The sequence below is a fragment of the Natator depressus genome, chromosome 6 (genome assembly GCF_965152275.1).
Source record: "Natator depressus isolate rNatDep1 chromosome 6, rNatDep2.hap1, whole genome shotgun sequence".
Lineage (NCBI taxonomy): Eukaryota > Metazoa > Chordata > Testudines > Cheloniidae > Natator > Natator depressus.
In genome coordinates this window covers 36,460,954-36,473,199 of record NC_134239.1, presented here as the reverse complement: position 1 = coordinate 36,473,199, position 12,246 = coordinate 36,460,954, and the positions used below count along the sequence as shown (strand labels likewise).

The window sequence follows — 12,246 nt, the reverse complement described above, 5'->3', positions numbered from 1 at the left end:
ACTGTGAGTAACACTTACTTTAAAAAAAAAAAAAAAGCAAACAGCAGTCGCAGCATGGTAAGCCAAAATTAGTAAAAGCAGACTCTTGATGTTATAGCTATGCTACATAGCCTTTAATGCATGTGTGTGTCAAAGTCCTCAGTACATGCTGTGCTGTTTATATTTACTAAATAAACAATAAAGAAAAAGATTTAAAACTGTTAGAAATTGAATATATGATATTATTTATTATTAGGTCAATTAGTTCATCCCCTTAAAAATACAGACTATAGACACACTCCCATACTGATCTGTAGAAATACATCAGGGGCCAGATCCAACAAACACTTATTCACATAAGTGATCTTTGCTCAGATGAGTAATCTTAGGACCAAATTTTGTTCTCAGTTCTACTCATGTAAATATGGTTATAACTTCCTAGAATTTATTGAAGTTATTCTGAATTTACCCTAGCATAACCAAGAGCAGAATTTGGCCTCTCATTTTAGTTTTGATTCCTTTAAATGAATCTGTTTGCTTTGCAGTTGCAACTCCCTCCAGCTGTCTCTTGCTAAAGAATATAGCACAAAACAAATAAATGAACTCAAGCAATTTATTTAATTTAATTTTTTAAAATTAATAAAAGATCTCTCTCAAATCTCTTTCTGAACAATTTTTCAGCTGCAGTGAAACTGGCATAATTTGTCCTGTTACTATTTTTCGTGCTAAAAGTAAAACAGTGAACTTTGCCTAAGTTAGTTTCACCACACCTGAGGAAAAAAAGTTATTTTAGCTAGGAAAAGACAGTTTTTTCCCCCAGTTCAGTAATGGACTGTTCCCAGTTCCTCTCTTGTGGAACTACACAGAAAGTTAGAGGTCCTACATATCTGGCTGGGTCAAGGGGGGGGGCGGGGTTTGGTTTGATTACTATTGAGAATGTGCTTGCACTTAAGAGCAGAAGATCTGGGGAGGGAAGGAGAGAGGAGATATAATGCCACTACCAGAAGAAAATAAATCACATTAGCTAAAACTAGTACAAAATGAAAATGCTTTACACCAAAGCAAAATTTCCTCTGGAAATTGGGTGATGGTGGGAGGAGGGGGAAGGCAGTAACTGGCATGGAAGCAGCAGCCACATCTCCATTGTATCCCTTAAGTTCCCAACTTCTTTCTCTAAAGACTGCCTAGTAATGCTTGTGCTGAGTAATTCCTCAGTGGCAAACAAGAGGGCAAAGAGGATCGGACCCAGTAGAATGTTAGATGACTATGGTGTCAGCGGTTCATATGTGTAACGTCCCACTGTGGCAATGGATGAGAAAGTGAAGCCTGCTGTAGGCAGCACAACAGACCCCTTGAGGTGACGGGCATTTTTATGTATAAGGTTTCTCCTCTGCACAGAGTGAAAACATCAAGAGGAACATCAGGGGAAGGGTGGTGTAGTGACTAAGAGTCAGGACCAGGGCTCAGCTGATTGGAGTTCAAATCCCAGTTTGGCCACAAACTTTCTGTAAAACCTTGGCCAGGCCATTTAATTTCTCTGTGCCTCTGTTCCCCGTATGTAAAAGGGGATAAAACTCCTTTCTTTCTCCTACCCTTGCGGGCAGGGACTCTCTCTCTTACTATGTCCCTAGCATGTCTCAGTTGGAGCCTCTAGGTGCCACAGTAGTATAAAAATGGTATCTTCAAGGTAGAAGATGTTCTAGTTTTCATATGGTTAAAAATCTATGAAACCTGAGCCTGGCAGTGATTTGGTATTAGCTGCAAAGTTAATACCAAAAATGTCAGAGGAGATATGGGCCCTCAATGAGCTAATAGAAAATCCCTCTAACAGTGAGGAACTATATTCTTGTATAGATGTGCCAGGCTGGGCCCTGCTCCTCCAACGTCCCAATCCTGGCATAGGGGACATATTGGGATTAGGCATGGAGCATGGTGGAGTTTGGCTCCATTGTGGCAATCTGGCACTGGCTTAGAGTCCACTAGGGGAATTGAATACTTTAAAGCACCTGGCAGCAGTTTGATATTTCACTGGGATCAGGGCTGGCCTCAAGAATCAGGAAGCTTTACTCCAGTAGGAGTAAAGAAGCTAATGAAATCACCATCTGATCTTTCACAAGTATTGTTGGTGAGGGGAAGCGGAAGATATGGTACAGGCTTCCACCCATCGGCACGCACCAAATCAGTCTGAAAAGTAAACCAACATCATTAGTGTGGGAGGCTTTTTCTCTCTTTCGAAAGGGCAGAAGTTATGCAATCTGCTGTTTGTACAGAAAAAGTGTCAGAAAAGAGAAAGAAAGAACGTCTATTTTTTGAGTTGGTTTAAGAAGCAATTCAAAAAATAACTTTGACGCAGCAGGTGGAACATCCGTGCTGCAGATTACCAGGAGTGTAGTAGGGCACAGGGCTAAAGGGATGAAGAGCAAGGAAAGTATTGGACTGATTATGTCAAAGTCCTATATCCTACTGAGTGGCATTAGCTCCATTGCACCTTTCTTCATCCTAAGACTTCATTAAGGGTGGAATATAAACTATGCACACTCTTCAAGCCATAGCTAGTTTCAGAAAGAGGCAAAATAAGATAATGCAGATGCACAAAGTGGGTGTGTGGAAGAAAAGGCAAATTGGCTGGTCAGATATTGTTGATTACTGTTGCACTTGTATAAATGTTTAATTATGTGTTTGGACAGAAATGAAACATTCATGCAAAATAGAGGGATTGGAACCCTTATAGTGGACTTTTTTGTTCACCTGTATCAGCCACGGCTTTCCATGCATGTATGCATGTATTACAGTGATGAGAAGCTGGATATGAGTCAGCAGTGTTCCCTCTTTGCCAAGACGGCCAACGGCATATTGGGCTGTATTAGTAGGAGCATTGCCAGCAGATCGAGGGAAATGATTATTCCCTTCTATTCGGCACTGGTGAGGCCACACCTGGAGTTTTGCGTCCAGGTTTGGTCCCGCCACTACAGAAGGGATGTGGACAAATTGGAGAGAGTCCAGCGGAGGGCAACGGAAATGATTAGGGGGCTGTGACTTACGAGGAGAGGCTGAGGGAACTGGGGTTATTTAGTCTGCAGAAGAGAAGAGTGAGGGAGGATTTGATAACAGCCTTCAACTACCTGAAGGGGGGCTCCAAGGAGGATGGAACTAGGCTGTTCTCAGTGGTGGCAGATGACAGAACAAGCAGCAATGGTCTCAAGTTGCAGTGGGGGAGGTCTAGGTGGATATTAGGAGCTACTATTTCACTAGGAGGGTGGTGAAGCCCTGAAATGGGTTACTTAGGGAGGTGATGGAATCTCCATCCTTAGAGGTTTTTAAGGCCCAGCTTGACAAAGCCTTGGCTGGGATGATTTAGTTCGTGCTAGTCCTGCTTTGTGCAGGGGGTTGGACTAGATGACCTCCTGAGGTCTCTTCCAATCTTAGTATTCTATGATTCTATGCTGTTCCAAAGTAGCAAATGCCCAGCAGAACCTACTTTTTCATGGAATAATTCCCAGAGCTGCGGAGCACTCCTCAGTCAAACATGTCCAAAGATTTCAGAGCATCAAAGGCTAAAAGGAGGGAGCTTGTCCCATGTGGCAGGAAGCAGTGGCTACTATCTTGGGATCTTTGTATTTGAAGCACTGAAAGCTTTCCTCAGGCACTCTGATACCATGATGAGGAGTGTAGCATAAAATACCAAGCTAAATAGATTCAATAAGCATGTTAAAATGGAAACAAAACTTGGGAAGTGCCAAGTGAAGGGATCACTCAGAAGAAGTCATCCTCTGAGCTAGCAAATGAAACAGAAATATGTTAAAAATGGGGTAGGTAGGAGGGGATTGTGAGATTAGGGATTTGTGGGTTCATAGAATCGCTAACAGAATGAGATTGTCACCTCCGAGCTACTTTTTAACATAGTGACCAGTCAGTCGTGGGTGAAGGTCATTTCAACCTATGTGTTCTATAGTAGTAACCAGGTTTCAGAGTAGCAGCTGTGTTAGTCTGTATTCACAAAAAGAAAACGAGTAATTTGTTAGTCTCTAAGGTGCCACAAGTACTCTTTTTCTTTATAGTAGTAACCAGGAAATCTCAACATTTACCAGTAGTTATTCAAGGTGTTGTCATGGGTTTCCTGTAAAGAGGAGAAATACAGAAGATCTGAGAATCAGGCTGTGGTAACCAATGGTAAATTATGACTTGTTATGGTAACAACTATGTGTAAATAAATTGATATTTTGGTGATTAGTCCTTCAGACCCCACACATGGTTTTTTTTTCTTGTTTTCACAAGTTCATCTCACCATCAGCTCAGAACAGGCTCCCAGTCTTACGGGGCCTCAGTGGGCCAAAGACCTTCCAACCCTTCCCTAAGGACCAGAGGTCCTGCCTCTTGGGTTTATCAGAAAGAAGACCTTGAGTCAGTTTTAACTCAGGCTGTTTAACTAAAAATCCACCCTTTGTCTCACAGAATGATAGAATTTAAGGCCAGAAGGAGCCACTAGATCACCTAGCCTGACCTCCTGTATAGCACAGGCCACCAACACCATCCAGCACCTGTAATGAGACTGCAGTTTTACAGCCCATAGGAGACTAAATCTACTAATGAGAAGCACTGCAGCAGATCTAGGTGGTATTATTATTATTAACTATCAATCTGCTCTATCAATCTGCTCTGTCTTGCCCGTGGCTTTTTCCCATGCCTCCAGTGACATTCAATTCTCAGCTTCCCACTACATACAAGCTGGCCTCTGCTATACCCAAACCAATGTACTGTGTGCAAGTTGGTTTCCTTTCCAACTGCATGTCAGGATCCGGTTGCATCTTTACAGGGACCTGGCTCCTTAGAGTGCTCATCAGTCTGAGGAGCAATAAGCACTGCAGGATACTGTGTTGCATGAGAAAGGAATGGGGATGCACTGGAACCCAATAGAAGAGCAGCTGAGCATCACTATACATTGTAAATTTACAGAGCTCAGGGTAGATAAAGGAGTCATGTGAGGCCACAGGCACAAAGGCAGCTGTCAAGAGGGAACCAGTGACCTAGAGAGAGAGCTGTAATCTGACAAAGAGGAAATGAACAGGCTGAGAGGAGCAGCAATAGTTTTGGAAATTCAGAAAAGCATTCAAATGCAAGTTCCATATACCCACTGTAGTAGTGAGCTATTGTGTATAGGAGGTTTTTGCTGGTAAGATTCAGACTGACTTGTAAGATATTGAGTGCTTGAGCTGAAGTCTCAGGGGCACCTGATGCTGTAGCCCAGCAATTCTCAACCCGCAGCTCACAGGCCGCATGCGGCCCAATTAGCACACGGCTGCGGCCCAGCTCAGCTGTGTGCTAAAGGGTGGCCTTGTGGGCCAGGGTCCCACCGGGTGAGAACCACTGCTGTAGCCAGTCACATTCCTGACCAGGGGAGAGAGATCAATTAGTTAATTAAGAGGCAGTTTTATATAAAGATAGATGAATGATTTCTGCCAGGCATAGTTTGAGTTGCACCTATTTGCATCAGGCCTGAATTTGGTGCAAGGTATTTTTAATAGACTTTGCCAGTATGGAAGCCGGTCAGGAAGTGCCTGCATTGTAAAAGATTCTTGTTCCGAATAATATTAATTACATAGACCAGGGGTAGGCAAATGTGCCAAAGGTGGCACGTGAGCTGATTTTCAGTGGCACTCACACTGCCCGGGTCCTGGCCACCGGTCCGGGGGGGGTTCTGCATTTTAATTTAATTTTAAATGAAGCTTCTTAAACATTTTAAAAACCTTATTTACTTTACATACGACAATAGTTTATTTATATATTAAAGACTTACAGAAAGAGACCTTCTAAAAATGTTAAAATGTATTACTGGCACGCGAAACCTTAAATTAAAGTGAATAAATGAAGACTCGGCACACCACTTCTGAAAGGTTGCAGACCCCTGACAGAGACACTCTGTGATGCAAAGACCAGCCTGTGCTTCAGACTATAAAATCAGGCTCCTATAAAGCTATCCTTTTGATATACCAATGAAAGAGAATTCAGCATTTCCGAACATCATTTTAAAATCCTGATGTCAGCAGACAATGAAGAGACTTCGGGCATTTATGACTCAAGCAAGGCCTGTTGTTTAACCAAACAGATTGTCCGAGTTCTCTCTAAAGTTTATTTATAAGAAGTTTTGTTCTGTTTTATTGAGCTGTATGTGAGAACATAATTTACAGTAAAATGTCTCATTTTACTTCCTGTCAGAAAGTGGCCATGGATTTGCATTTAGATCCCTCTCTAAAAATCTCCGTTGCATGATTTTAAAGGGATAAATTATTGAGCTCCACTTACAGGCTTTTTATGAAACTCATGTTTCATGGACTCCACAAAATTGTGTCACACCAGCCGAGGGTTAGCCATAAAAGTAACTGATAATAAAAGGAGGGGAGGGAGAAATTCTGCAAATGCTTTTAACAAAAACATCAACTGAAATTTTAATGTCAGTATAAAATAGATTGGCTGAGATTTCAAAAAGGTGAGCAGGAATTCTAATCTTCACAATGGAACAACAAGGCCAGACTTCAGAAATAGGCAGAAAAAGGAATACATTAATAAATAGGCCACAGTTGAATGTCAACAATAAGGTTGTTTCCTGGGCAACTTGCTACCTTATGCCAATTATTTCTGGATCTGAAAACTGCCTGAAAATCGAAAAGGACTGGGGAATTACAGTGGCATTCACTAAAATCCAGATCCAAAACTCATATAAGTCAATGGGACTCTTTCCATGGACCACAGTGGGATTTGAATGAGGCCCTAAGAATCTGAACTGTGTTTATAATACTGTGGTACACATCCTCTTTAAACAGAGGATTTATGAAACGTCCATTGACATCAGAATCACTTTACACCAGTGTTGTTGATCCAGTGGAGAGATCAACTCTTGTGTTACTGTTCCTCGCTAGAGTGGGCATGGCAGTAGAGAGACAGTTTTATACGAGCAAGAATTGCTTTTATGTCACTGATACGTTTTCTGTTTTTCTGACCCTTTTATGTGCACAGGATTCTGGAATTGACATTGGTGATATTTCTGAGAGGAAGGCCCTGAGGAAAAAACTGCAGTGCAAGACCTTTAGGTGGTATCTTGTCAGTGTGTATCCAGAAATGAGAATGTACTCAGACACGATCGCCTATGGGGTGGTAAGGATCCTGTTTACCTTGATCATAGAAAAAAGAATAATAGTGGAAGTAGTTCATGCAGACACTGCGTAGTTCCAGATAAGAGCCAGATCAAACTGGGAGTCACTAGTTAAATTGGTGGACTGACTGGTTAGTTGAAAAAGACTGTTGTGCTACAATACTTCATGCCAATACATGCCTGTGTATTATCTTTTTTGCCTGTTCTTTTCACAGATTTTGTTAAAGTGAAAGATTTCTGGGGTATAATTTATTAGAAGCTACAGAGCTGTTGGCTGGAAATTATGGTGAATACATGTAGTTTGTGTGAATTCACTCAGTGCACTTAGTTTTTCACATATAAGCCCCTTAACATAATATCAAAATCATGTATATAGAGGTTCATACAGACATGTATGCACCTAAGGATTATTATTATCATTGCATATTATTTATGTTACAGTAGCTCCAACAGGCCACAGTTGAAATCAGGGCCTGATTGTGCTAGGCCAGTGTACTAAAACATAGTAAGAAACAGTACCTGCCCCAAAGAATTTACAACCTAAATGGAGAAAACAGACCATGAATAGTAGGGGAAATGAGCGCAGAGAGGTAAAGTGATTTGCCCTTGGGCACAAAGCAGGTTAGTGACAGAACCAGAAAAAGAACCCCTATCCTGACTCCTAGTCCAGTGCCTCATCCATTATCCTGCATTGGGTTCTCTGAGTTCTGCAGTTTGTCAGCGTGGAGATCCGGTTGGATCTAGGTTTGCCAAGTGCCCGATTTTCAACCGGGCTGATCAGGCCATTAAAAGTCCTGTTCGCGGTGCTGTAGGGCTAAGACAGGCTAGTCCCTACCTGTCCTGGTACCACGCTGCGCCCTGGAAGCAGCCAGCTCCTAGGCGGGGAGAGCACAGGGCTCTGCATGCTGCCCCCGCCCCGAGCACTGGCTCCACACTCCCACTGGCTGGGAGCCATAGCCAATGGGAGCTGGGGAGGATGGTCAATTGAAATTATAGGGCTGGCTTTTCATGCAAGTCAAATAGACAAGAAGAACCCATCCAAAAAGTTATAAGGCAAATATGACAGGCCTCGATGTGAGGATATTGACTTCACTGGAATTGTGCTCAGTTATACTACAACTGAATTTGGCCCAGATTCTTTTAAGGATAGATTAGACTTCCTAGTAAATGGGTTCATATTTCTCCTGCCAGGCATAGAAGCCTGGAGCATTTTTGATCACAGATATGAATAGGAAATGAGTGAAAAAGGAAACACACAGGTGGAATAACTGAGTTACTTGACACATCCTTCTTGGACTAATTCAACATTTATTTGACAGGCACAGATGAAAAGCACAGAACAGGCCTTCTAAGATTTTGACTCTCTTGAGCCTGTCTCAGCATCCACAGAAGGATGCTGGCAATACCAAATAAGCTTGGTATACAGCAAGAGTGAGTGTTCGTACATCATACTGTTATGTGATGCAGAACCAAAGAGCCCAAATATATAAGTCCTCAGGGCATCTCTGGTCAATACATATATATTATGAGTGTGCCACAACACGGGGCCTGATATAATCTATTGACCGCAGCATGTCAGTACATTAATGGCCTCATAATTTAGCTGGGAGCTGTAGTGGGAAGTCTTATTCCACTAACTGAGTACTCCTGAAAAATGCCTGAAAATAATGGACCATATGACAAAGCATTAGAGAGAACTCTAGAGCTCTAGAGTTACAGAGGCTTGCAAGAGACACTGCATTAGGAAATAAAAACACACTGTCACCTGATCTTCGTAGAGGGAGTGGTATTTGGTTCCCTCTTCTGTTCGTTCTTCATTTCTTCTTTTCCACTTGTTTGCTAAGCTTGTAATGAAGGAAGAAGTGCCATGGAAATGCAAATCAGCTGCTAATTTAGATTTTAAATATTGAAGTGCTTACCTGCTTGGATCACTGCTCTGCACTTACCAAAGATATCTGATTTTCTGGGATGGAGATTTTGTTGTCAGTAATGAAAAAAATTAACAAAAATGCTGCATTATTACAAAAGGAAATTGGAATCAATACATTTTTTCATTATTTGATCAGCTGGAGACTCAGATGTTGCCAGTATCCACTGTAAGATTGTAATTTAGGCTATGTGTGCACTTAGAAACTAAGCAGTGTGTGATAGCACTGGATTACGTGCAGTTGGTCAGGTATGCACGCTAACTATATGAAGTCTTTCTTGTACTTTTGCCCAGCATCCACACTAGTGTTGTTCTAAACCATCTCATTTGAAATATCCTCGAGTACCTATCTGACATCTCCCAGAGGCAGTGGATTCTGAGAGAATTCAAAAGGCCACCAGTCCACTTTGAGCCAGTAGTGTGTAGAATCATTGAACTGTTTCATCTAGTTCATATCCATGCTGGCACTAAAAAGGAGAGAAGGCCTGTAGCAGAAATGAGCATGGAAAGAGTGAAGTAAGTCGAGAAGATGGCAGAGTTTTACTCATTCAAACAGCATAAGAAGCATAACAAGAATAGTGATGATCTTGAATCGAGAGAGGAAGGTGCAAGTAACCATAGTGACAATGGAATAAAATGGCAGCACTATGTCATTAATGTCAATAATAATAAAGGGAAGGATGGTTTTATAGTTAAGGCACTCAGGAAATCTGAATGTAATTCTCAGCTCAGCCACAGACTGTCTGTGTGACACTGGGCAAGTCACTCATCTCTCTACGCTACAGTTTTCTATCTGTAACATGTGGATAATACTTCCTTTCTCCCACACTTACTGTATCTCTGTGAGCTTTTCAGGGTACAGACTGTCTCATTATGTGTATGTGCACTGACTAGCACAATAGGGATCTGATCTCAGTTGAGGCCATTGCTGAAATGTTAATATTAATAGTGTCCCCTGAGCTGTCCCTGTTTTGGTGCAACTCTGCATCATACTAGCATTGGGCAGTATGCCCAATTTTGTCCAATGTGTCAGAACAACAGCGAAGTATTAGGTTTATTATGGTTAAGTAATTTAGATGGAAATGCTGTAGGTACATAAAATTACTCCATTGGAAATGTGTATAAAGTAAACTAAATGATAGATAAATATTTCACCTCATTGCTTTTCTATGTTCTGAGATGAATAGTTTGTCTATACAGGATATTGAGACTTTGGTTTCATAAGATATGTGCTCCTTCTAGGAGGGCCCCTTTGAGTCCCATGCATATAAATTACACATATAATCCTGTGGTACCTAAATTCTCACTTACTCATTTCATTCTCCATCCCAGAGGTTCAAGGTGATCAGAAGTCCTTCAGAATGTAAATTTCTTATGAGACTCCTTGCAGAGCCTTTCATCTTTATTGGGAGGGAAAGCTCTTTCAGAAACTGAGTGATGTGCTCTTAGAAAAATTGCCCAATAAATCCTTCATTCTTTGTAGCAATGTGGATTGTGAGTCAATGGAGCTATGCCAGTCTATGCCAGCTGAGGATCTGGCCCACTGATGCTGTTGGGACTGCTTGTGAGACAGGTACAGCATTAGTAATGGTATCAGAATCTGGCATTATGTTTTAGTCCATTTGGGACTGATGCTAAGTGGTCCTGGGCACTTTTAGGGAGTTTTGTGGGCCCTCAGCTCCCATTGATATAATAGAAACTGAGTAAGAAGTTCAGGATTTAATCTACAAACAACAAGAGCATACAGCATATGTTTAATTCAGGGAAGAATTTGATCCAGCTGTTTTCTCTTCAAATGCACTCTTAACCTCACACAGACAAGTGTCTTTATTATGAATGTTTCCTTCTCTCAGGTAAATATGATTTTCTTGCAAAGAAATTGAAATGATTAAATATAGTCTGTTCTAACACACATTTGGTTTCTTTTTCTCTCTGTCTATTCTAGCTGCAGAATTCCCTGAAAAGTGATTTGTGCCTCGATCAGGGGCCAGACACAGAAAATATTCCAATCATGTATATCTGCCATGGAATGACACCACAGGTTAGTATGAGTAATGATCTCATATATGGCTGCTGCTTTTAGTAGGCTGTGTAGGAGGAACCATATTGTAACCATCAATGTTTTTTTCCTGCTACAGTACCTCCTTAGGCTGTTTGTTAGAGATTTTATAGAAAATTGGAACATTACTTGTGCCATAATGTCGAGAATCACTTGTGTATTAATTAGTGCTTTGACAAGGAAGCTTATTTATTCATTTTGGAAGACTATAAGCAACAAGAGGCATGAATTAGTGCTACATTTAGCAGGAATTGTTGGCATAAGCTTTTGTTATTTATCTCTTTTAACTGTGTCCCTGATATAAATGCAACAGTAAGCTCTAAAGAAGATATAATTGTATTTATAGCAAAATTTTCTGTTTTGGGCTGCTGTATTTACTGTCTTTCTTCTGGGAATTTGAAAGGTACAGCACCCTACTTCAAAGTGCATTACAGACATGTACAAAAAATAAATTAATACCTGCAAAAGCCCTTTATTCCAGGCCCTTTTTACCTTCCCTAACACATGCTCATTTTGTTCAGAATGGGTCAGACTCAAATTATCAAAGCCCGTGCATTTACTTAAACAGCTGGATTTAATAATTGACAAATAAGAGTTTGAACATATAGCCTCTTCTTGAGTGACTAACAATCTGGACACATGTAAAAGCATTCTCATGCAACTATTTAAACTACCACCTGCGTGGTCCAGAACTTGCCTGTCAGAGACAGGCCGTGCAAAGTAGTTGATATTGGAAGATCACTTAAACAAAAATTGATCGAAGAAAAATAGTCATATTTTGATTACATGTTGTAGAGCAAAATACCCCTGCATTTTAGAATACATGAGGGTGATTGAAAGCATTTACTCCCTTTCTTTCCTAGTGCCTAGTAATAATCAGCAGAAAATTTTGCTCTGGTTGTTTTTATGCAAGCATTGTACAAAAGGACCTTGATACTCTTCATTTATATAAATGTGTGGGATGTGGTGCTGTTCATAGAACCATCAATTACTTGATTTGATTACACAGCAAAGGAGGATCATAACACTAGCTAGCTAAGACATAAACAAGTGCACATTGAAAAGGTAACATTGATCTTCCATCTATGGGTAACTTAGTTGGAAACTTAAACCTGATGAAATTGTTGGTGTTGG

At 40.9% G+C, this 12,246-nt stretch overlaps 1 protein-coding gene across 3 annotated transcripts in view; it reads left to right on the top strand.

Moving 5' to 3' along the window:
- Nucleotides 1-12,246, top strand: part of GALNT18 (polypeptide N-acetylgalactosaminyltransferase 18) — a 386,803-nt gene that overhangs the window by 271,773 nt on the left and 102,784 nt on the right. For all 3 annotated transcript variants that reach the window (XM_074955061.1, XM_074955060.1, XM_074955062.1), the window contains exons 8-9: nucleotides 6,991-7,128; nucleotides 10,999-11,094. In XM_074955061.1, coding sequence (XP_074811162.1) covers nucleotides 6,991-7,128; nucleotides 10,999-11,094 — 234 coding nt within the window. The remainder of the gene's footprint in view (nucleotides 1-6,990; nucleotides 7,129-10,998; nucleotides 11,095-12,246) is intronic.